Here is a 25,999-nt window from a genome sequence, read left to right as displayed (position 1 = left end):
CTGCATGCCAACCTTCAATGACTGATGTACCATGACACCCAGGTCTCGTTGCACCTCCCCTTTTCCTAATCTGTCGCCATTCAGATAATAGTCTGTCTGTCTGTTTTTACCACCAAAGTGGATAACCTCACATTTATCCACATTATACTTCATCTGCCATGCATTTTCCCACTCACTACCCTATCCAAGTCGCTCTGCAGCCTCATAGCATCCTCCTCGCAGCTCACACTGCCACCCAACTTAGTATCATCCGCAAATTTAGAGATACTACATTTAATCCCCTCGTCTAAATCATTAATGTACAGTGTAAACAGCTGGGGCCCCAGCACAGAACCTTGCGGTACCTCACTAGTCACTGCCTGCCATTCTGAAAAGTCCCCATTTACTCCTACTCTTTGCTTCCTGTCTGGCAACCAGTTCTCAATCCATGTCAGCACACTACCCCCAATCCCATGTGCTTTAACTTTGCACATTAATCTCTTGTGTGGGGACTTTGTCGAATGCCTTCTGAAAGTCCAAATATACCACATCAAATGGTTCTCCCTTGTCCACTCTACTGGAAACATCCTCAAAAAATTCCAGAAGATTTGTCAAGCATGATTTCCTTTTCACAAATCCATGCTGACTTGAACCTATCATGTCACCTCTTTCCAAATGCGCTGCTATGACATCCTTAATAATTGATTCCATCATTTTACCCACTACCGATGTCAGGCTGACCGGTCTATAATTCCCTGTTTTCTCTCTCCCTCCTTTTTTTAAAAAGTGGGGTTACATTGGCTACCCTCCACTCGATAGGAACTGTGGTGTGCTGCAGTCGCAGTTTGTGTTAATGCAGAGGCAACTTGATGCCACAGAAGCACTGACTGCGGCCATCGTGTCTGGGGCCCATTAGTTCAACGGGGACCTAACATTGCTGAAGCAGGGCTGCAATCGATGCTCATCCAGATTGTTACATATGCTGAGGCTCTGCCCCGGGGAATAGCAGTGTGTTGGGCCTGTTGGAACCTTGATGTCCTCTCTCAGGACGACATAATTCTGCCTTTGCAAATGCCGCTCTCTGCAAACCATCCACACCAGAGTGCTGCCGCCCATGCTGAGGTGGTGTAGTCCGCAGCCAGGCCTTCTTTGGCCCAAGCTGGTTGGGAATGTCCTGCTCAGCCATCATGTATGGCAGCAGCGCCAACAAAACAACATTCTACCAGTCTTGTTGCAGGCGCTGAGACCCCATTGAGGAAGAGCTGTAGGCATGGGAGGGGGGAGAAGGGAAGGGGTGGGAAAGCACTGAGCAAGACCCATTAAATAACATGGGGATGGTGGCCACAGATGCTGACGTTGTTAGAACCTGACCTCATGTAAATAGTTGCACTTGGAGGTGGGTGAGAAAATTTCAAGGGGTCTTGCTCACATTATAATTTGCTGTGGATGATGGCTTTCAATTGTGCTTCTTCACAACACACAATGGTTTTTTTGTTGAATAAAAATTATGTTAAATTCTCACATTATTGTGTCACGACTTATATACACGGCGACTTGGAGGATAGGGGGCGATATCTTCAGCAGATGGCCATGTGAATAGGGTGGCCATTCGGGATGCCTTAATAATCCACTGGAATCAATGCGCGATGAGTCTCTGACGAGCAGCCCTTCCAGCCGCAGCAGTGTCAGCCTGCCTGCTCCTTGGCTGAACCTCCTCGTCTTCCTCCTCATCATCGTCATCGTCCTCCTGAAGTGGGTCATCCATCCCTGGTGGTAATGGCTGTCCCCTCATGATAGCCAAGTTGTGCAGCATGCAGCAGATAACGGTGAAGATGGAGACTATCAGGTGAGTACTGAAATGCCCCTCCAGAGCGGTCAAGGCAGCGGAAATGCTGCTTCAGAATAGCTTGCTCTGTGTTAGCCGGGGTTGCTGTTGTAGCGCTGTTCGGCAGGGGTGGTGGGATTGCGGAGCAGTGTCATCAGCCAGGTGGCGAGACCATATCCTTTGTCGCCGATGAGCCAGCCACGGCCTTCATGCGATGGCTGGAAGAGTCGTGGCACACTGCTCTCCTGCAGGATGAAGGCATCGTGGCAGCTGGCAAGATAGCGTGCATTGACAGCGAGTGTCATCTGACTGTAATCGCAGACCAGCTGAACATTGAGGGAGTGGTAGCCCTTGCGACTCCAATATATCTCTCCATTTTGGGACGGGGCCCTCAATGCCACATGCGTACAATCAATGGCCCCCTGCACCCTGGGGAAGCACGCTATCCTGGCAAAGCCATGGGAGCGCTCATCCTGGTCCTCCCTGGACATGCTGAACATTATGTAGTCCATTCGTCTGCTACAGAGAGCGTCGGTCACCTGGCGAATGTTTTGCAAACTATGAGATGTTGCATATATAGCCTATGGGAGCCTGGATGGAGCAGGTAGCATAGAGGTTGAGGGCCACTGTAACTTTCACTGGCACTAACAGCGAGGTTCTGGTACCGATGTCAGCTTCCAGGTATGTGTGCAGGAGTTGGCAGAGCTCATAAGAAATAGGAGCAGAAGTAGACCATACGGCCCCTCGAGCCTGCTCCGGCATTTAATACGATCTTGGCTCATCTGATCACGGACTCCGGTCCATTTTCCTGCCTGCTCCCCATAACCCATTATTCCCTTATCGGTTAAGAAACTGTCTATCTCTGTCTTAAATTTATTCAATGTCCCAGCTCTCTGAGGCAGCGAATTCCACAGATTTACAACCCTCTGCGAGAAGAAATTTCTCCTCATTCAGTTTTAAATGGGCGACCCCTTATTCTATTATGCCCCTTAGTTCTACTCTCCCCCATCAGTGGAAACATTCTCTCTGCATCCACCTTGTCAAGCCCCTTCATAATCTTGTACTTTTCAATAAGATCACTCTCAATCTTCGAAATTCCAATGAGTAGACGCCCAACCTACTCAACCTTTCCTCATTGGTCAACCCCTCAACTCCAGAATCAACCTCGTGAAGCTTCTCTGAACTGCCTCCAAAGCAAGTATATCCTTTTGTAAATATGGAAACCAAAACTGCCGCAGTATTCCAGGTGTGGCCTCACCAATACCCTGTATAACTGTAGCAAGACTTCCCTGCTTTTATACTCCATCCCCCTTGCAATAAAAGCCAAGATTCCATTGGCCTTCCTGATCACTTGCTGTACCTGCATACTAACCTTTTGTGTTTCATGCACAAGTACCCCCAGGTCCCGCTGTACTGCAGCACTTTGCAATCTTTCTCCATTTAAATAATAACTTGCTCTTTGGTTTTTTTCTGCCAAAGTGCATGACCTCACACTTTCCAACATTATACTCCATCTGCCAAATTTTTGCCCACTCACTTAGCCTGTCTATGTCCTTTTGCAGATTTTGTGTGTACTCCTCACACATTGCTTTTCCTCCCATCTTTGTATTGTCAGCAAACTTAGCTACATTGGAAGAAGGGACTCTCCTTCTATGTCGTTAATGTTATGTATTTAACCCTTGGTAACCTGTATCACACCACCACCAGAGGGCCTACATGTTGGAGTCCCAAGGGATCCCAGCATCCCTTGGAAGCACTGTATATAAGCAGACCACCCACAAGGTACCTGCACTCTGGAGTCTTATTAAAGGAGCTAAAGTCACATTTGCTCATTACACACAGTATTCAGTCTCACCCTTTATTATGAGCGCATCAGTTAATATAGATTGTAAATAGTTGGGATCCCAGCACTGATCCCTGTGGCGCCCCACTAGTTACTGATTGCCAACCGAAGAATGAACCATTTATCCCGACTCTCTGTTTTCTGTTAGTTAGCCAATCCTCTATCCATGCTAATATATTACCCCCAACCCCGTGCACTTTTATCTTGTGCCGTAACCTTTTATGTGGCACCTTGTCAAATGCCTTCTGGAAGTCCAAATATACCACATCCACTGGTTCCCCTTTATCCACCCTGTTCGTTACATCCTCAAAGAACTCCAGCAAATTTGTCAAAACATGATTTGCCCTTCATGAATCCATGCTGACTCTGCCTGATCGAATTATGCTTTTCCAAATGTCCTGCTACTACTTCTTTAATAATGGACTCCAACATTTTTCCCAACCACAGATGTTAGGCTAACTGGTCTATAGTTTCCCATTTTTTGTCTGCCTCCTTTTTTTAAATATGCCCCTATTTAAAAAAGGAGGCAGACAAAACATTTGCAGTTTTCCAATCTACTGGGACCTCCTCAGAATCCAGGGAATTTTGGTAAATTACAATTAGTGCATCCACTATCCCTGCCGCTACTTCTCTTAAGACCCAAGGATAGAAACATAGAAAATAGGTGCAGGAGTAGGCCATTCAGCCCTTCACGCCTGCACCACCATTCAATGAGGTCATGGCTGAACATGCAACTTCAGTACCCCATTCCTGCTTTCTCACAATACCCCTTGATCCCCCTAGTAGTAAGGACTACATCTAACTCCTTTTTGATGCAAGCCATCAGGTCCAGGGCATTTATCTGCCTTTAGTCACATTATCTTAATGAGTACCACCTCCTTAGTGATTGTGATTGTGTTAAGTTCCTCCCCCGCTATACCCTTGACTATCCACTGTTGGGATATTGTTAGTGTCCTCCACTGTAAAGACTGATTGAACAAATATCTTCTGAGTTTCTGTCATCTCCATGTTCCCCTTTACTAATTCCCCAGTCTCGTCCTCTAAAGGACCAACATTTACTTTAGCCACTCTTATCCTGTTTATATATCTATAGAAACTCAAGTCACCACCTCTTGACTGAACCGGAGCCATCTTGTGCATTGTTCCTCGGACATATCAAGGCAAGAGTAATGCGCACGGTAAACCCAGCGTGTGTATGGCCTCCTGCCCTAACGTCTGGGGCCTCTCCTCTGGTGTGGGCCCACATTTGCCAAAAGCCATCTCTGTAGCCAGCGCCTTTGAATCTTCACCGCAGGACAACGTGGTGTGCCATCACTGCCCCCATTGAGTTGCAGAGGTAACAGCGAGATACAAGCTGCCAATGTCAATGACTTGAAGCCCACCAATGTATGGGAAATCCTAGTAGTCAAGCTGAGTAGTCAGCAGACACAGCGCAGTCACAGCACACCAACACCTACGCATTGTGCGAGGACCAAACACTGCACTGACCGCGACCTCTGTGCCCTGGCTGCAACTACGTTTACATGCCTCCTCAGAATCCTTACCCAGCCTTATGAACGACAACTTTTTGTGGCATGTTCGCCGCCAGTCGGTAAGAGAGGCGGCAAAAGTGAATTTGTCGAGACTGGTGCCAACGAGGCATTACACACGAACTGACGTCAAGATTCCCATGGCAGTAGTCAACGGGGCGGCAAATCATTTATGCCCTTGAAAAACCAGAACCGAATTTCGCACCAGGCGTCAACGCAGTCTAACATCAGCGCAAAGCTGCTGCCGCCCAGTCAATTCCTAACACCGTCATTAGCATCCGAATTTCGGCCCCACAGTCTCTTTAAGAAACGACCTCACTGCCAAAGGCAAGCCAAGTCACTACCTTTAATTACCAAAAACAACACAAAACAGAAGGGTTAATTCTCCACCCCACTAATACAGTGACCTCGCCGTAGCTTGGATGATGTAGAATCGGTATGGGTAGAGCTACGGAATACCAAGGGGCAGAAAACGCGAGTGGGAGTTGTGTACAGACCACCAAACAGCAGTAGTAAGATTGGGGACAGCATCAAACAAGAAATTAGGGATGCATGCAACAAAAGGTACAGCAGTTATCACGGGTGACTTTAATCTACATATCGATTGGGTTAACCTAACTGGTAGCAATGTGGTGGAGGAGGATTTCCTGGAGTGTATTAGGGATGGTTTTCTAGACCCATATGTCGAGGAACCAACTAGGGAGTTGGCCATCCTAGACTGGGTGATGTCTAATGAGAAAGGACTAATTAGCAATCTTGTTGTGCGAGGCCCCTCGGGGAAGAGTTTGAATTTATAATGGGGAACAAAGAAATGGCAGACCAATTGAACAAGTACTTTGGTTCTGTCTTCACAAAGGAAGACACAAATAACCTTCCCGATGTACTAGTGGTCCGAAGGTCTAGTGAGAAGGAGGAACTGAAGGATATCCTTATCAGGCGGGAAATTGACGGGATTGAAGGCCGATAAATCCCCAGGGCCTGCTAGTCTACATCCCAAAGGACTTAAGGAAGTGGCCCGAGAAATAGTGGGTGCATTGGTGATAATTTTCCAACATTCTGGATCAGTTCCTATGGACTGGAGGGTTGCTAATGTAACACCACTTTTTAAAAAAGGAGGGAGAGAGAAAACAGGTAATTATATACCAGTTAGCCTGACATCAGTAGTGGGGAAAATGTTGGAATCAATCATTAAGGATGAAATAGCAGCACATTTGGAAAGCAGTGATATGATAGGTCCAAGTCAGCATGGATTTATGAAGGGGAAATCATGCTCGACAAATCTTCTGTAACTAGTAGACAGGGGAGAACCAATGGATGTGGTATATTTGGACTTTCAAAAGGCTTTTGACAAGGTCCCACACAAGAGATTGGTGTACAAAATCGAAGCACATGGTATTGGGGGTAATGTACTGACGTGGATAGAGAATTGGTTGGCAGACAGGAAGCAGAGAGTCGGGATAAACGGGTCCTTCTCAGAATGGCAGGCAGTGACTAGTGGAGTGCCGCAGGGCTCAGTGCTGGGACCCCAGCTCTTTACAATATACATCAATGATTTAGATGAAGGAATTGAGTGTAATATCTCCAAGTTTGCAGATGACACCAAACTGAGTGGCAGTGTGAGCTGTGAGGGGGACACTAAGAGGCTGCAGGTGACTTGGACAGGTTAGGTGAGTGGGCAAATGCATGGCAGATGCAGTAAAATGTGGATAAATGTGGGGTTATCCACTTTGGGGGCAAAAACACGAAGACATCTGAATGGCGACAGATTAGGAAAAGGGGAGGTGCAACGAGACCTGGGTGTCATGGTTCATCAGTCATTGAAAGTTGGCATACAGGTACAGCAGGCGCTGAAGAAGTCAAATGGTATGTTGGCCTTCATAGCTAGGGGATTGAAGTATAGGAGCAGGGAGGTCTTACTGCAGTTGTACAGGGCCTTGGTGAGGCCTCACCTGGAATATTGTGTTCAGTTTTGGTCTCCTAATCTGAGGAAGGACGTTCCTGCAATTGAGGGTGTGCAGCGAAGGTTCACCAGACTGATTCCCGGGATGGCTGGACTGACATATGAGAGGAGACTGGATCAACTGGGCCTTTATACATTGGAGTTTAGTAGGATGAGAGGGGATCTTATAGAAACATGCAAGATTCTGACGGAACGGGACAGGTTAGATGCAGATAGAATGTTCCCGATGTTGGGGAAGTCCAGAACCTGGGGACACAGTCTTAGGATAAGGGGCAGGCCATTTAGAACTGAGATGGGGAGAAACTTCTTCACTCAGAGTTGTTAACCTGTGGAATTCCCTGCCGCAGAGTGTTGTTGATGCCAGTTCATTGGATATATTCAAGAGGGAGTTAGATATGGCTCTTACGGCTAAGGGGATCAAGGGATATGGAGAGAAAGCAGGAAAGGGGTACTGAGGGAATGATCAGCCATGATCTTATTGAATGGTGGTGCAGGTTCGAAGGGCCGAATTGCCTACTTCTGCACCTATTTTCTATGTTTCTATGTCCTCGGCCTCCTACACTGTTCCAAGGAAGCTCAATGTAAGCTCGAGGAACACCTCATTTTTCTATTAGGCACATTATAGCCTTCCGGACTCAACATGGAGTTCAATAATTTCAGATTATAACCTTTACCTCCATTTTTTCAGATGAAAGTTGTTGCTGATATTCCCATTTACACCTCCTCTAATCCCAACTTTTGTTTAGTTACTAGTCCCTTTACCATCTCCTGTTGGCATGCACCAGTGTCACTTTTGTCATTTAATTACTCCTGTCTTCCATCCTCCCCTTCCCCTGTAATTGCATAAAATCAGTTACGTCTGACTTTTTCCAGTTCTGACGAAAGTTAATCGACCTGAAACGATAATAAAATCATAGAAATTTATGGCACAAAAGGAGGCCATTCAGCCCATTGTGACTGTGCCGGCCGAAAAGAGCTATTCAGCCTAATCTCACTTTCCAGCTCTAGGTCCGTAGCCCTGTTGGTCATGGCACTTCAAGTGTAAACCCAAGTACTTTTTAAATGTAATTAAGGTTTCTGCCTCTTCTACCTTTTCAGGCAGTGAGTTCCAGACTCCCACCACCCTCAGTGTCAAAAAATTCTCCTTATCTACCCTCTAATCCTTCTACCAATTATTTTAAATCTGTGCCTCCTGGTTATTGATCTCTCTGCTGAGGGAAATACGACCTTCCTATAAACTCTATCTAGGCCCCTCATAATTTAATCACCTCAGGAAGGTCTCCCCTCAGCCTTCTCTATTCCAAAGAAAACAACCCCAGCCTATTCAATCTTTCCTCATAGCTAAAATTCTCCAGTCCAAGCAACATCCATGTAAATCTCCTCTGTACCCTCTCCAGTGCAATCACACCTTTCCTGTAATAGAAACACACAAAATAGGTGCAGGAGTAGGCCATTCGGCCCTTCGAGCTTGCACTACCATTCAATAAGATCATGGCTGATCATTCACTTCAGTACCACTTTCCCACTTTCTCTCCATACCCCTTGATCCCTTTAGCCGCAAGGGCCATATCTAACTCCCTCTTGAATATATCCAATGAACTGGTGGTAGGGAATTCCATAGGTTAACAACTCTGAGTAAAGAAGTTTCTCCTCATTTCAGTCCTAAGTGGCTTACCCCTTATCCTTAGATTATGTCCCCTGGTTCTGGACTTCCCCAACTTCAGGAATATTCTTCCTGCATCTAACCTGTCCACTCCCGTCAGAATTTTATATGTTTCTATGAGATCCCCTCTCATCCTTCTAAACTTTGAATACAGGCCCACTCGATCCTGATATGTCCTTACTATACAGTATAAATGCACACGAGACCCACACTTGAGAGAAGGTCACTCTGTGACCAGTTATCTTTATTACCAAGACCTCAAGTGATGAAGGTGGGTGGAGCTTCCCCTTTTACACCTGAAAGTCCAGGTTAGGAGTATCTCCCACAAGTTCACCCCCTTTTGGTCAATGTTCTCAAGGTGTACAACTTAGGTCAGCTTATACATGGGTTGCAATGATAGTTGAATACATGACAGATCCAGTCTCTCCTCATATGTCAGTCCTGCCATCCCGGGAATCTGTCTGGTGAATCTTCGCTGAACTCCCTCAATAGTAAGAACATCCTTCCCTCAGATTAGGAGACCAAAACTGAACACAATATTCCGGGTGAGGCCTCACTAAGGACCTGTACAACTGCAGTAAGATCTCCCTGCTCCTATACTCAAATCCCCTAGCTATGAAGGCCAACATACCATTTGCCTTCTTCACCGCCTGCAGTACCTACATGCCAACTTTCAATGACTGATGTATCATGACACCCAAGTCTCGTTGCACCTCCCCTTTTCCTAATCTGCCGCCATTCAGATAATATTCTGCCTTTGTGTTTTTGCCACCAAAGTGGATAATCTCACATTTATCCACATTATACTGCATCTGCCATGCATTTGTCCGCTCACCTAACCTGTCCAAGTCACCCTGCAGCCTCTTGGCATCCTCCTCACAGCTCACACCGCCACCCAGCTTAGTGTCACCTGCAAACTTGGAGATATCACACTCAATTCCTTCATCTAAATCATTGATGTATATTGTCAATAGCTGGGGTCCCAGCACTGAGCCCTGCGGCACTGTCTGCCATTCTGAAAAGGACCCGTTTATCCCGACTCTCTGCTTCCTGTCTGTCAACCAGTTCCCTATCCACGTCAGTACACTACCCCCAATACCTTGTGCTTTAATTTTGCACAACAATCTCTTGTGTGGGACCTTGTCAAAAGCCTTTTGAATGTCCAAATACACCACATCCACCGGTTCTCCCTTGTCCACTCTACCAGTTACATCCTCAAAAAATTCTAGAAGACCTGTCAAGCAGGATTTCTCTTTCATAAATCCATAGATCCCGTCACTGCTTTCCAAATGTGCTGCTATTTCATCTTTAATAATTGATTCCAACATTTTCCCCACTACCGATGTCAGGCTAACCGGTCTATAATTACCCGTTTTCTCGCTCCCTCCTTTTTTAAAAGTGGTGTTACATTAGCTACCCTCCAGTCCATAGGAACTGATCCAGAATCGATAGACTGTTGGAAAATGATCACCAATGCATCCACTATTTCTCGGGCTACTTCCTTAAGTACTCTGGGATGCAGACCATTAGGCCCCGAGGATTTATCGGCCTTCAATGCCATCAATTTCTCGAACACAATTTCCCGCCTAATAAGGATTTCCTTCAGTTCCTCCTTCTCGCTCGACCCTCGGTCCCCTAGTATTTCCGGAAGGTTATTTGTGTTTTCCTTCGTGAAGACAGAACCAAAATATTTGTTTAACTGGTCCGCCATTTCTTTGTTCCCCATTATAAATTCACCTGAATCTGACTGCAAGGGACCTACATTTGTTTTCACTAATCTTTTTCTCTTCACATATCTATAGAAGCTTTTGCAGTCAGTTTTTTATGTTCCCAGCAAGCTTCCTCTCATACTCTATTTTCCCCCTCCTAATTAAACCTTTTGTCCTCCTCTGCTGTATTATAAAATTCTCCCAGTGCTCAGGTTTTCTGCTTTTTCTGGCCAATTTATATGCCTCTTCCTTGGATTTAACACTATTCTTAATTTCCCTTGTTAGCCACAGTTGAGCCACCTTCCCAGTTTTATTTTTACTCCAGACAGGGATGTACAATTGTTGAAGTTCATCCATGTAATCTTTAAATGTTTGCCATTGCCTATCCACCATCAACCCTTTAAGTATCACTCGCCAGTCTATTCTATCCAATTCATGTCTCATACCATCGAAGTTACCTTTCCTTAAGTTCAGGACCCTAGTTTCCAATTAACTGTGTCACTCTCCAATTTAATAAAGAACTACCATATTATGGTCACTCTTCCCCAAGGGGCCTCACACAACAAGATTGCTAATTAGCCGATCTCATTACACATCACTCAGTCTAGGATGGCCAGCCCTCTAGTTGGTTCCTCGACATATTGGTCTAGAAAACCCTCCCTAATACACTCCAGGAAATCCTCCTCCACCGCATTGCTACCAGTTTGGTTAGCCCAATCAATATGTAGATTAAAGTCGTCCATGATTACTGCTGTACCTTTATTGCCACATCCCTTATGTTTGGTGGTCTGTACACAACTCCCACTAGTGTTTTCTGCCCTTTGGAATTCCGCAGCTCCACCCATACCGATTCCACATCATTCAGGCTAATGTCTCTCCTTACTATTGCATTAATTTCCTCTTTAACCAGCAAAGCCACCCCACACCTCCTTTTCCTTTCTGTCTATCCTTCCTAAATGTTGAATACCCCTGGATGTTGAGTCCTAGCCTTGGTCACCCTGGAGCCATGTCTCTGTGATGCCAATTACATCATACCCATTAACTGCTATCTGTTCACCTTATTCCGAATACTCCTCACATTGAGGCACAGAGCCTTCAGGCTTGTCTTTTTAACACACTTTGCCCCTTTAGAATTTTGCTGTAATGAGGCCCTTTTTACTTTTTGCCTTAGGTTTCTCTGCCCTCCACTTTTACTTTTCTTCTTTCTATCTTTTGCTTCTGCTCCCATTCTACTTCCCTGTCTCCCTGCATAGGTTCCCATCCCCCTGCCATATTAGTTTAACCCCTCCCCAACAGCACTTGCAAACACTCCTCCTCGGACATTGGTTCCGGTCCTGCCCAGGTGCACTGGTCCCACCTCCCCCAGAAGCAGTTCCAATGTCCCAGGAATATGGTGACCAGAACTGTACACAGTACTCTAGCTGTTAGCTGTGTCCTAACTAGTATTTTGTACAGTTTCAGTATAAGCTCCCTGCTCCTTTGGGACAGACAATGTTAGGAAGCAAACCTTCCTCCACAAAGCGATGCAGATAATTTAATCATTGGTGCTGCGCCATATTTGGTGCATAAAGTCACACTTGCTTTTTAATGGGAACAGGTACATTAAACAGTTCAATGATCGTGTTAACACCAAAAGTTAAAATAAAATAAATACATTATGTATTCATGTTCACTGACATAACATAAACAGCCTTGTAAAGTAGCTGAAAACTAAACCCGAGGTTATGAGGATTTCAAATGGTAGCAGTAAGCTGTGAGAGTGGCTGGCAATGATGTGATGACATGGGAATTTGAGCTACTTATATCGTGGCCCTGTGAGTGACTAATAACCAAATGTAATGTTGCTAGAAGGAGGAATAAACATCCACAGGACCACTGACCAATGATGACCAAACGAGGCAAATTCTATTTTTACTACATGGGATTCTGGGATTTTTACCGGAGTTTGAGGTTGAATTCTGCAATTCATCCATTTTTTTTCTGTGAGAACCATAAAATCGTTTGCTATCATGTTATGCTTAGACAAATGGCACACATTGGCTATTAGTAGCTTTAAAAAGATCCCTGACTTATTGACATTTAAAGCAAACAGTTGTTTATCTTTTACAATTCCTGGTGGAATACATTGTGTTTGTACAAGATCACAGGACAGGTTTGGATGAAGACATCCCTTCAGTCCATTTACTCTCCTAAAATACCAACCTTACCACCTTTCCATTACAGCATCTGTTTCTTAATTACTCCGGTGTCCTGGCATAAAACACCCTGCTGGCAGCTCATTTCAGCTGTTGATCACCCTCCGAGTAAAGAACGATTTCCTGCCATCTATCCAAAATTTGTTCTTCATACCATGAACCCTGTGCCCTCGGCCATGTACAACACTACAGTTTTATAATATAATTGTCTTCAGATTACATTCAATGATCAGCAAGTAGATGACATTCAAGTAACACAACGTGGTTCCTAGACCCTGGAGTGATCATTCAGATTCTGCTCAGCTGTGGACTTCCAGCCGTCCCGACAATTTGAACTATTGCAGGGAACAGGCTCTATTTTGATACTATTCAGCTGCCTGGGGCTGCACATAGGTATCTCTGTTCTTATCCACTAGTCACTGACCATCCCGTCCCCAAGTTGACTCTGTGTTAACACCACAGACGAGCCATCCCATGTAGGGTCACTCCCTAAACCTGTTCTCCCGGTCACAGACCCAGTTTGTCTCTCTCTAGATTGCACAAGGCTCTGTTGACTCACTCGTGACCTCACATGTTGCCAACAAGTCTACTGCCCGAGCAGTTTCCAGTGTTATTAGGTCTTTAGGTATGTGGGTCTCTTAGCAACCACCTCCCTTATCTAGGTAAAAGGCCATCACCTGACTTTGGGTGTTATCATTCCAAACTTCAGCGTTCTGTCTTTTAGCTTCAAACTGTCTTTGTCCACCCAGAGACAAGACTTAGCTTCTCCTTCCAACCACTCTCACTTCACGCCATGCTATGGAAAGAAAGGCTTGTATTTATATAGCGCCTTTTAACAACCTCAGGATATCCTGAAGCGCTTTACAGCCAATGTGTCGTCATTGTTGTAATGTAGGAAACACGGGAGCCAATTGGCACACAGCAAGCCCTTACAAACAGCAATGAGATAATGACCAGATAATTTATTTTCAGTGATATTGATTGAGGGATAAATATTGGCCAGGACACCAGGGATAGCTCCCTTATTCTTCTTCAATATAGCGCCCTGGGATATTTTACATCCACCTGAGAAAGCAGACAGGACTTCGGTTTAACATCTCATCTGAAAGACAGCACCTCTGACAGTGCAGCTCTCCCTCAGCACTGCACTGTTAGTGTCAGCCTCGATTTTTATGCTCAAGTCTCTGGACTTGAAGCCACAACCTTCTGACTCAGAGGCAAGAGTGAGTGCTACCCGCTGAGCTAAAGCGAGCTGGAATATTTAACTGTTCCCTTAGATTTAAACCACATTCATCTAATATTCTAACAAGCATCAACAATTGCCGTAATGAACATGGTTCAGTCCCGGATCTGATTAACAGCAGAATCAGACTAGCGTTGGTCACGTGTAGACTCGCTAGTGTCTCAGCGGGTCAGACTAACTGGTGAATTGCTTTTCACACATTGAAAAGCAACCTGCTCACACACAGAGCAGGGGAACCACCTCACCCCTGGTGGTTGGGGGGTTTGATTAAGAAGTTTGCAGATTATACTAAAATAGGCTGTGTGGTTGATAATGAAGAAAGCTGTGGACTGCAGGAAGATATCAATGTACTGGTCAGGTGGGCAGAACAGTGGCAAATGGAATTCAATCAGGATAAGCGCAAGGTAATGCATTTGGAGAGGTCTAACAAGGCCAGGGAATACACATTAAATGGTACGACACTGGAAACTGTAGAGGAACAAAGGGACCTTGGAATGCAGGTCCACAGATCCCTGAAGGTAGCAGCCTAAGTAGATAAGGTAGTTAAGGCGGCATATGGAATACTTGCCTTTATTAGTCGAGGCATAGAATACAAGAGTGGGGAGGTTATGCTTGAACTGTATAAAACACTAGTTAGGCCACAGCTAAAGTAGTGTATGCAGTTCTGGTCACAATACAGGAAAGATGTGATTGTACTGAAAAGGGTGCAGAGGAGATTTACGAGGATGTTGCCAAACTGGAGAATTTTAGCTATGAGAAAAGATTGGATAGGCTGGGGTTGTTTTCTTTGGAACAGAGGGCTGAGGGGACATTTAATTGAGGTGTATAAAATGATGAGGGGCCTAGATAAAGTGGATAGGAAGGATCTATTTCCCTCAACAGAGAGGTCATGAATATAGCATAAATTTAAAGTAATTGGTAGAAGGATTAGAGGGGAGTTGAGGAAAAAGCTTTCACCCAGAGAATGTTATGGGCCTGAAAGGTTGGTAGAGACAGAAACCCTCTTTGCATTTAAAAAGACTTGGATATGCACCGACATAGAATTTACAGCACAGAAGTAGGCCATTCAGCCCCTCAGGTCTATGCCGGTGTTTATGCTCCACTCGATTACATTAATGGAGCGTGGGATCGGGCTGGGTGCGAAACCAACGTTCCACCATATCCCATCAGTTTCCCGACGGGTGGCTTAGATTAAAATTGACCCCAATATATTTCAGCTCAATGCTAACCCCAGCCAGCCTCAAACTGCTTGCAGTCCTTATATGGACTCTCAACCTGGGGCCTGCAGCAGCCTCCACATGATAACTGAGGAGGTTATGGCATCACAGTGGAAACAATGGCAACACAGAAGGAAGTGGCTTTCACCTGAAAAGCTGTCGACAAGTAAGGGGTAAGTTTGTTTAAAGCTTACCAAAGTCTTCAGAATCTGAAATTAATTTGTTTCCAGAATTCTGTTTTGTAAATTGGTCCGAATCTGTGGCGATCGAAAACAATTTGTTAACAGAATTCAGTTCTTAAATTGATTGAATTATAACCAAAGAGATAATTCGTCACAATATCAGGGAAAAGCCATCGAGACAAAGCGACTGCAGGTTGTGAGTAAATGAAAGAAGGAATTCTTCCTTGAGAATTCCCCAAGAATTGATATGATTTAACAGTGAGTCTTCCCTTCAGATTGAACAGGAATAGTCACAGCAAATAAAACAAGGATCCGGGAAACAGAGCTGAAGTACCAGGCTGCCTTGTTTTCATGGGAACGCTTGCAGGCTCAGGTCCGCCAGGGTAATCCTGGAGTGATGTTACAGGGTCACTAGCCCAGTGTTAATCTCCCCTCTTACTTCCCATCATTAGCAGCCGGGGAGAATCAGCCCCATAATCTTGGTGCGTCAGAAGGAGTTGAAATGCAGCAATGACAGAGCTGCGGGCCAGGAGTTGGGAAGTGGAAATGGGCTGGGCAGTGGGATCGGGGATGGGGCTGGGCAGTGGTGGGATTCGGCTGGATAACTCTTTTCCGATCAGTACAGACACGATGGGCCGAATGGCCTCCTTCTGTGCCAGAGATGTCTGACGCTCTGAAATTCGCGGTCCCTTTAACTCCCGGGTAAATTGGGCAGGCGGGCGGCCAGCCGGGGAAAGGCCGAATCGTCGGCGGAGTAAGATTGCTTCACCGAGTGAGCAGGAGGCCTGTCGAGAAGGCGGAGCTCCCGCACAGAGCACGCAAGCCTGGGGCACGACCTGACTGACTGACGGGAGCTTAGACCAATGGGAAGAGCCCGGCGGAGGTGGGCGAGCCATCCAACCAATGACGGCGCAGCAAGGGGGCGGAGCCTCCAACCAATGGCGGTCCAGCAAGGGGGCGGGGCCTGGTGTCCAGCTCAGGTGCGCTGTCCCCAGCTGAGTGAGCACAGAGGGCTAGAATCTGGGAGAGGGGCCACAGTGAATGGCCTTTCAAAGGATCAAAGGCACAGCAACTTCACAACACAAGCTTATTTAAATACACATTTCCTGCAGTGTCAGACAGCCTCGGTCACTCTGCAAAAACTCTGAAATGTTTAATGACGTTAATGGCCCGGGTCACACGTTCCTCGAGCGCGCTCCGTCAAACTGAAGTTCCGCTCGGGACCCGGTTCGGCGACTCTCCGGTTTGTATTTACCTTTATTCTCTCCCTCTTCTGACCTTAATCGGAGTTCGGGGAAATATTACTTTCCTTCACTGATTGCGGCTCTTAACTAACACCGACTTTACAAACAAAGCCCGTGCGGCAGCCTGAAGCTCCGGCGCAGTGAGCAGGGGAGGATGATTGACGTGGCCTAGGGTGTGTGTTCTGAGCATGCGCGGTGTGAGCCGCTTTCACCTGGGGGCAGCGCGTCACAATCGGCCCCAGCGCACCTGGCATCAGGCCCCGCCCCCTTGCTGCACCGCCTTTGGTTGGAGGACCTGCCGCCAGCTTGCTCCGCCAGGCTCTTCCTGTGCTGACAAGCTGGGAACTAAATATTTACAATTTCAGAACGTTAGACAGAAAGGAAAAGGAGATGGGATAGCTCTATTAATAAAGGATGAGATCTGTGCAGTACTAAGAAATCATATTGGTTCAAAAGATCAAGACGTAGAATCAGTTTGGGTGGAGATAAAAAATAATTAGGGAAGTAAGTCACTGGTGGGAGTGGTCTACAGGCTCCCTAACAATAGCCACACTAGCAGAGTATAAATCAAGAAATAATGGGGGCTAGTAAGAAAGGTATGACAATAACCATGGGTAATTTTAATCTTATTGATTGGACAAATCAAATTGGCAAAGGTAGCTTTGAGGAAGAGTTCATAAAGTGTATGCAGGATAGTTTCTTGGAATAATACGTTGTGGAACCAACCAGGGAACAGATTATTTTAGATCCTGGTAATGTGTAATGAGTCTGGATTAATGAATGATCTCAGTGAAGGATCCTCTTGAGAAGAGTGATCATAGCATGGTAGAATTTCAAATTCAATTTGAGGGTGAGAAAGCTAAGTCTTAAACTAGTGCCCTGAACTTAAATAAAGGTATGAAGGCAGAGTTGGTTAAAGTGGACTGGGAAAATATATTAAAGGGTAAGACTGTAGAAAAGCAGTGGCAAACATTTAAGGAGATATTTCATAACTCTCGGTGGTTTTTTCCCCTCATTGGAATAAATCTTTGCTAAGAGAAGGATGAACCATCCGTGGCTAACTAAGGAAGTAAAGGATGGTAGCAAATTGAAAACAAAGGCATACAATGTTGCGAAGAACAGTGGAAGGCCAGAGGATTGGGAAGTTTTTAGAAACCAGCAAAGGACGACTAAAAAAATGATAAAGACAGAGAAGATAGTGTATCAGAGTAAACTGGCAATATAAAAACAGACAGAGCTTCTACAGGTATATAAAAAGGAAGTGTGTAGCTAAAGTAAATGTTGGTCCCTTTGAGGATGAGACTGGAGAATTAATAATGGGAAACTGGGAAATGGCAGAGACTTTGAACACATTTTGTAATTGTCTTCACGGTAGAAGACACTAAAAAATCCCAATAATTGATAATCGAAGAGCTATTTGGGAGGGGGTAATATGGAACTTAAAACAATCACTATCAATAGAGATAAAGTACCAGGCAAATTAATGGGACTAAAGATGGACAAGTCCGCAGGACCTGATGGCCTGCATCCTAGGGTCTTAAAATAAGTGGATGCATTGGTTGTAATTACCAAAGTTCTCTGAATTCTGGAGAGGTCACAGTGGACTGGAAAACCGCAAATGTAACATTCCAGCAGTCTGCGCAGCTCCTGGCCTGCGAGCACCATCGGAGCAGGCCGGGGAGCGGAAGGAGCAGCGTGGCAGCATACCACTCCAGGGAGCAGCACGTGCTGGAGCAGGAGAGCAACGGCAGTGAAAAGGGACGTCACCAAGGTCCAGGTCGGTGCTTGGAGCATGGGCAGGTACATCAGGAATGGCGAGGTCGAGGTGGAGGAGCGGCAAGAGACCGTAGAGGGATGTGATCGGGACCCAGGAGAGGTGCGAGTTCGGGGCCCAGAAGAGGCGAGGGCCCAGGGGCAGCACGGGCCAGCCCACACTGCGATATGTGTGCGCACTAGGTCCGTGCAGCAGAGCAAGTCTCCAGTCGTCTTGGTTAATCCTTGCTACTAGACCAAGACCTAGCTCTGTCAAGCCCATTTGGTGGCTGGTGTGCAAAACACACGTTAAAAAAAATCCTAGCACAGGCATCTTCCACCCTTCAAGATTTAGTTCAGACCTGGAATTTTAGGTCCATCATTGAAACACCTGTGAACTTTTTGATGTGGAAGCAAGTCATCCTTGGTTCGAGGGACTGCCTATGATGATGATTTAAGAAAGGAGGGAGACAGAAAGCAAGAAACTATAGTTAGCCTAACATCTGTCATTGGGAAAATGCTGGAGTCCATAATTAAGGAAGTAGTGGCAGGACATTTAGAAAATCTTAATGCAGTCAAGCAGAGTCAGCATGGTTTTATGAAAGGGAAATCATGTTTGCATCTTCAAAGAACTCCAGCAAATTTGTCAATGAGCAGAGTGGATGAAGTGGAACCAACCAATGTCGTGTATTTGGATTTCCAGAAAGCATTCAATAAGGTGCCACATAAAAGGTTACTGTGCAAAATAAGAGCTCCTGGGTTTGGGGGTAATATATTAGCATGGATGGAGGATTAGCTAACTAACAAAAAACAGAGAGCCGGGATAAATGGGTAATTTTCAGGTTGGCAAACTAACTAGTGGGGTGCCAGAGGGATCAGTGCTGGGGCCTCAACTATTTACAATTTATATTAATGACTTGGATGAAGGGATCGAGTGTAACATAGCCAAATTTGCTGATTATACAAAGATAGGTGGGAAAGCAAGTTGTGAGGGCGCAAATAATCTACAACGAGATATAGATAGGCTGTGAGTGGGCAAAAAATTGGCAGATGGATTATAATATGGGAAAATGTGAGGTCATCCACTTTGGTAGGAAAAATAATAAAACAAATTATTTAAATGAGTGATTACAAAATGCTGCGATACTGAGGGATGGGGGGATTCTTGTACATGAAACGCAAAAAGTTAGCATACAGGTACAGCAAGTAAAAAAGAATGCAAATGGAATGTTGGCATTTATTGCAAGGGAGATGGAGTATAAAAGTAGGGAAGTCTTGCTCCAACTGTACAGGAGTTGGTAAGACCACACCTGGAGTACTACGTACAGTTTTGGTCTCCTTTTATTTAAGGAAGGATATACTTGCATTGGAGGCAGTAGAGAAGGTTCACGAGGTTGATTCCTGCGATAAAGAAGTTGTCATGTGAAAAAAGGTTGAGCAGGTTGGGCTTACACTCATTGGAGTTAGGAATGAGAGGTGATCTTATTGAAACATATAAGATTCTGAGGGGATGCAGATAGGATGTTTCCCTTCACGGGAGAAGCTAGAACAAGGGGGCTTAGTTTCAGAATAAGGGGTCACCTATTTAAAACAGAAATGAGGAGGAATTTCTTGTGTTGTGTATCTTTAGAATTCTCTATCCCAAAGAGCTGTGGAGGCTGGGTCTTTGAATATATTTAAGGTGGAGATATACAGATTTTTGAATAATAAGTGAGTCAAGGGTTATGGGGAGCGGAGGAAGTGGAGTTAAGGCCAGGATCAGATCAGCCATGATATTGAATGGCGGAGCAGGCTTGAGGGGCAAAATGGCCTACGCCTGCTCTTATTTCTTATGTTAAGGGTGGCACTGATGCTGTTTGGCGAACTACTGCTACCTTGCAGAGGCTGATCGCCAACTCTCCGATACCTCCCCCTAGCTCCCCCTGGACTATGACCCCACTGCTGAACATCAAGCCATCATTTCCCAGATCGTCACTGACCTCATCGCCTCTGGAGATCTCTTCCCCCACCCCCCCCCCCACCCCTTCCACAGTCACCAATCTCATAGTTCCCCAACCAAGCACAGCTTCTACCTCCTTCCCAAGATCCACAAACAGGACTGTCCTGATAGACCTATTTTTTCAGCCTGTTCTTGCCCCACGGAACTTATTTATTCCTATCGCGACTCTTTTTCTTCTCCCCTTGGCCAGTCTCTTCACATCTATATCCGCAACTCCTCCAACGCCCTCTGCCACTTTAACAGTTTCCAGTTTCCTTGCCCCAACTGGCTCCTTTTCACCATGGACGTCCAATCCCTCTACACTTCCATCCCCCACCAGGATGGCCTGAGGGCACTCCGCTTCTTCCTTGAGCAGAGGCCCAACCAGTCCCCATCCACCATCACCCTCCTCCGCCTGGCTGAACTTGTTCTCACATTGAACAAATTCTCCTTTGACTCCACTCACTTTCTCCAAATTAAAGGTGTTGCTATGGGAACCCGCATGGGTCCTAGCTATGCCTGCCTTTTCATGAGATATGTGGAACATTCTTTGTTCTAGTCCTATTCGGGTCCCCTCCCTCACCTCTTTTTTCCAGCACATTGATGACTGTATCAGTGCCGTTTCCTGCTCTCGCCCTGAACTAGACAATTTCATTCACTTTGCATCCAAAATTTCCACCCTTCCCTCACCTTCACATGGTCCATCTCCGACCCTTCCTCAACTTCTCTGTCTCCATTTCTGGGGATAGTCTATTGAAAAACATTCCCTATAACCCCACCGACTCCCACAGCAACCTGGACTACACTTCCTCCCACCCCGCATCCTGTAAGGACTCCATTCCATTCTCCCAGTTTCTCAGTCGCATGTTCTCTGACATCGCCACCTTCCAGAGCAGTGCCTCTGACATGTCTTCCTTTTTCCTCAACGGAGAATTCCTCTCCACTGTGGTTAACATGGCCCTTGATCATGACTGTTCTATTTCCTGCACTTGTGCTCTCACCCCTTTTCCTCCCTCTCAGAACCACAACAGGGATCCCCTTTCGCCGCACCAGCCGCCACATTCAATGGATCATCCTCTGCCATTTCCGCCACCTCCAGCGTGATCCCACCACCAATCACATCTTCCCCTCCCCTCCTCCTCAGCATTCCAAAGGGACCGCTCCCTCCGCAACACCCTGGTCCACTCCCCAAACACCCCCTCCCATTCCCACGGCACCTTCCCGTGCAAGCGCAGGAGATGCAACACCTGCCCTTATACCTTGCCACTGTCCAGGGCCCCAAACACTCCTTCCAAGCGAAACAGCGATTTACTTGTAATTCTTTCAATTTAGTATACTGTATTCGCTGCTCACGATGTGGTCTCCACTACATTGGGGAGCCCAAGCGTAGATTGGGTGACCACTTTGCAGAACACCTTCATTCAGTCCATAAGCATGACCCCGAGCTTCCGGTCGCTTGTCACTTTAATTCTCCACTCCAATCCCACTCTGATATCTCTGTCCTCGGACTTCTTCTACATTGCTCCAATGAAGCTCAATGCAAGCTCGAGGAACAGCACCTTATCTTTCGTTTAGGCACTTTACAACCTTCTGGACTCAACATCGAATTCAATAATTTCAGGGCATAACCTTTGTCCTTATTTTTTCTTCCCTGCCTCCCTTTTTTTTTACAGTTTTCCCCCCCCTTTTTTTCTCTTTCCCATGGCAGTTGGTGGTGATTCTGCCATTCACACCCAATCGAGACTCATCTTTTGTTTCCTAACTTGTGCCATTACCATCTCATTTTTGCACATCATCCCTTTTGTCTCAAATCACTCCTGCCTTCCACCCTATCACAGACCTTCCCTTTTCACTGCCCCTGCACTTCCTGAAGAATCTGTTACATAGAAACATAGAAAATAGGTGCAGGAGTAGGCCATTCGGCCCTTTGAGCCTGCACCACCATTCAATAAGATCATGGCTGATCATTCACCTCAGTACCCCTTTCCTGCTTTTTCTCCATACCCCTTGATCCCTTTAGCCGTAAAGGCCACATCTAACTCCCTCTTGAATATATCCAATGAACTGGCATCAACAACTCTCTGCGGTAGGGAATTCCACAGGTTAACAACTCTCTGAGTGAAGAAGTTTCTCCTCACCTCAGTCCTAAATGGCTTCCCCCTTATCCTTGGACTGTGTCCCTTGGTTCTGGACTTCCCCAACATCGGGAACATTCTTCCTGCATCTAACCTGTCCAGTCCCATCAGAATTTTATGTTTCTATGAGGTCCCCTCTCATCCTTCTAAACTCCAGTGAATAAAGGCCCAGTCGATCCAGTCTCTCCTCATATGTCAGTCCAGCCATCCCGGGAATCAGTCTGGTGAACCTTCGCTGCACTCCCTCAATAGCAAGAACATCCTTCCTCAGATTAAGAGACCAAAACTGAACACAATATTCCAGGTGAGGCCTCACTAAGGCCCTGTACAACTGCAATAAGACCTCCCTGCTCCTATACTCAAAACCCCTAGCTATGAAGGCCAACATACCATTTGCCTTCTTCACCGCCTGCTGAACCTGCATGCCAGCTTTCAATGACTGATGAACCATGACACCCAGGTCTCGTTGCACCTCCCCTTTTCCTAATCTGCCGCCATTCAGATAATATTCTGCCTTCGTGTTTTTGCCCCCAAAGTGGATAACCTCACATTTATCCACATTATACTGCATCTGCCATGCATTTGCCCACTCACCTAACATGTCCAAGTCACCCTGCAGCCTCTTCGCGTCCTCCTCACAGCTCACACCGCCCCCAGCTTAGTGCCATCTGCAAACTTGGAGATATTACACTCAATTCCTTCATCTAAATCATTAATGTATATTGTAAGTAGCTGGGGTGCCAGCACTGAGCCCTGCAGCACCCCACTAGTCACTGCCTGCCATTCTGAAAAGGACCCGTTTAACCCGACTCTCTGCTTCCTGTCTGCCAACCAGTTCTCTATCCACGTTAGTACATTACCCCCAATACCATGTGCTTTTCCAGTTCTGACGAAGGGTCACAGACCCGAAACGTTAACTCTGTTTCCACCGATGCTGCCTGACCTGATATTTCCAGCATTTTCAGGTTTTTTTTAAATTTCAGATTCAAGCATCCGCAATATTTTACTTTTGTGGAACAGGAGAGAGTGGGCCATGTGGTGCATGTGCAGTGTCAGCCACAACTTAGCGCGGGGGCTTGTGGGTATTGCAGACGCCATTACTGTTGGTCCTTTCAGCCAACCTGTGCAGCAGTTGGGGCCTGAAAATCAGCTTCACTGCCCCTGGGCTGGGAAAGGGAAACATGAGCCAACATTCTTCTTCTTACCACTTTCTAAACTCGTTTTACAGGGTTTTAGAAGCGGAGCGTTTACAGACGGGAAGTTCAAACCAAACATTACGTCAAGATCTGACAGAGTCGCTTGATTCATTAGGACCTGAATATCATCAGCCTTTGCACATGGAAGGGGAGGGCAGCGGTCGCAGTGTGGACAAACCACACACGTGTTCTGTGTGTGGGAAGGGATTTGTTTATCTATCCCTGCTGCGAGCACACCAGCTTGTTCACAGTGATGAGAGACCATTTAAATGTTCTGATTGTGGGAAGAGATTTAAATGCTCTGGCGATCTGAAGGGACACCAGCGAGCTCACTCTGATGAGAGGCCGTTTACATGTCCTGATTGTGGGAAGAGCTTTAAAAGCTCCGGGGTTCTGACCACACACCAGCGTGCTCACACTGGGGTGAGGCCGTTCACCTGCTCCGTGTGTGGGAAGAGATTTGTTTATCCAGCCCACCTGCAGACACATCAGCGAGTTCATACTGATGAGAGACCGTTTAACTGTTCTGACTGCGGGAAGAGCTTTAAAAGCTCCCAGGAGCTGAAGCGACACCAGCTCCTCCACACTGGGGAGAGACCGTTCACCTGCTCTGTGTGCAGGAAGGGATTCGCAGAGTCATCTAACCTGCTGAGACACCAGCGAGTAAATACTGGAGACCGTTCGCTTGTTCAGTGTGTGGGAAGGGATTTGCACTGTTTTCGAATCTGCAGACACATCAGCGAGTTCACGCAGATGAGAGACCATTTACATGTTCCAACTGTGGGAAGAGATTTAAAAGTTCTGGGGGTCTGAAGGGACACCAGCGTTTTCATACTGGGGAGAGGCCGTTCACTTGTTCCATGTGTGAGAAGAGATTCACTCAGTCTTCCCAGCTGCTGAAACAGCAGCAAGTTCACACTGTTCTGTAGCGCATGAATGTGGAACAGATGATTATTTTATTAATTGTACTGCTGATCAATCTTTGGGGGAGAGTAATCCAGATTTCCAATACCCTTCATGAGAAGAAGTGCTTCCTGACATCACCCCTGAATGACCTAGCTCTAATTTTAAGAAAGGAGAGAGCAGCAATCGCAGCGAGGACAAACTGCACCCGTGTTCCGTGTGTGGACCTGATTCTGCCGATCGCCTGACCTGGTGAGGCACGTGCACTGTCACACCGGGGAGAAACCGGGTCACAGAGGGACGGCGGGAAAAGGATTCAGTTCTCCGCCAGCATTGGAAGTTCATTGGCGCAGTCACACCAGGGACAGTCCATTCACCTGCTCTGTGTGTGCGAAAGGATTTATTTGTTCATCCCACCTGCAAATACACCGACAAGTTCACACTGATGAGAGACCACTTAACAGTTCTGACTGGGAAAAGCTTTAAATGCTCTGGGGCTCTGAAAGCACACCAGCGAGTTCACACTGGGGAGAGGCCATTTACCTGCTCCGTGTGTGGGAAGGAATGCCCTCAGTCCTCGACTCTGCTGAGACACCAGCACCTCCACACTGGGGAGACACCATTTAAATTTAGTGACTGTGGGAAGAGCTTTAAAAGCTCCTGGGATCTGAGGATACACCAGCAAGTGCACCCTGAAGACAGACCGTTCCCCTGCTCCGTGTGTGGGAAGGAATGCCCTCAGTCGTCCACTCTGCTGACACCAGCTGTAGAACCGGGCCCTGCAGACAGCTGGAGTGACAAGATTGTGGAACATATGAATGTTTTATAAATTTTGTACTGATAATCTTTCAACCCGTTGTACTGTTGATTCCCTTGATTTGAGTGTGATTTCCCATGGTGTTACATAGAATTACATACAACGTACAGCACAGAAACTAGCCATTCGGCCCAACTGCTCCATGCTGGTGCTTATCATCCACACAAGACGCCTTTCATCCTGTTTCATCTAACCCTATTGACATATCCTGGTATTGCTTTCTCCCTCACGTAATTTCCCTTGGGTGCATCCATGCTATTCGCCTCACCTACTCCTTGTGGTAGTGAGTTTCACATTCTCCCCAATCTCTGGGTAAAAAAAGTTTCTCCTGAATTCTCTCATGGATTTATTAGTGACCATCTTATATTTATGATGAGATTCTGTTAAGCTGACCAGTACGATGATGTACTTTGTCTTTTTCTGATGAATGAAACATTTCTGAGTCCCTGTACCCGTGTTATGGGATGAAGTGCCAGATAAGTAAAGGCACAATGTCTGGGTGTGAATCTAATAATAACCTCACGGATCATATAGGTGTGATAACCAGATGGGTTTGTGGTTATAGTCTGGTCACAGATGGACTAAATTGCCTGAATTAGCAGGCATTCAGGAAGCGGTCAACAGACTGC

At 46.2% G+C, this 25,999-nt stretch overlaps 1 protein-coding gene and 1 pseudogene across 1 annotated transcript; one reads left to right on the top strand and one right to left on the bottom strand.

The window, feature by feature from the left end:
- LOC139228124 (zinc finger protein 271-like) overlaps positions 1–16,724 on the bottom strand; it is a 37,159-nt pseudogene extending 20,435 nt beyond the window's left edge.
- On the top strand, positions 1,770–24,579 carry LOC139228685 (zinc finger protein 664-like). The gene is made up of 3 exons (XM_070859941.1): positions 1,770–1,825; positions 23,683–24,313; positions 24,382–24,579. Exons 1-3 carry the CDS (start codon positions 1,770–1,772, stop codon positions 24,577–24,579), a joined length of 885 nt encoding a protein of 294 aa, XP_070716042.1.
- The last annotated feature ends 1,420 nt before the right edge of the window (positions 24,580–25,999 follow it).

Source organism: Pristiophorus japonicus, chromosome 2 (assembly GCF_044704955.1).
Source record: "Pristiophorus japonicus isolate sPriJap1 chromosome 2, sPriJap1.hap1, whole genome shotgun sequence".
In the NCBI taxonomy this organism is placed as follows: Eukaryota; Metazoa; Chordata; class Chondrichthyes; family Pristiophoridae; genus Pristiophorus; species Pristiophorus japonicus.
Note: the sequence above shows the minus strand (reverse complement) of the source record. Positions and strands in the feature narration are given on the sequence as shown.

Bases quoted from the DNA above. Each gene is read 5' to 3' on its own strand.
- LOC139228685 (XM_070859941.1), top strand. From the start codon at position 1,770: ATGATAGCCAAGTTGTGCAGCATGCAGCAGATAACGGTGAAGATGGAG. The intron at 1,826-23,682 runs GTGAGTACTGAA...CTCGTTTTACAG, and splicing joins GTGAAGATGGAGACTATCAG to GGTTTTAGAAGCGGAGCGTT. The intron at 24,314-24,381 runs GTAAATACTGGA...TCGAATCTGCAG, and splicing joins ACCTGCTGAGACACCAGCGA to ACACATCAGCGAGTTCACGC.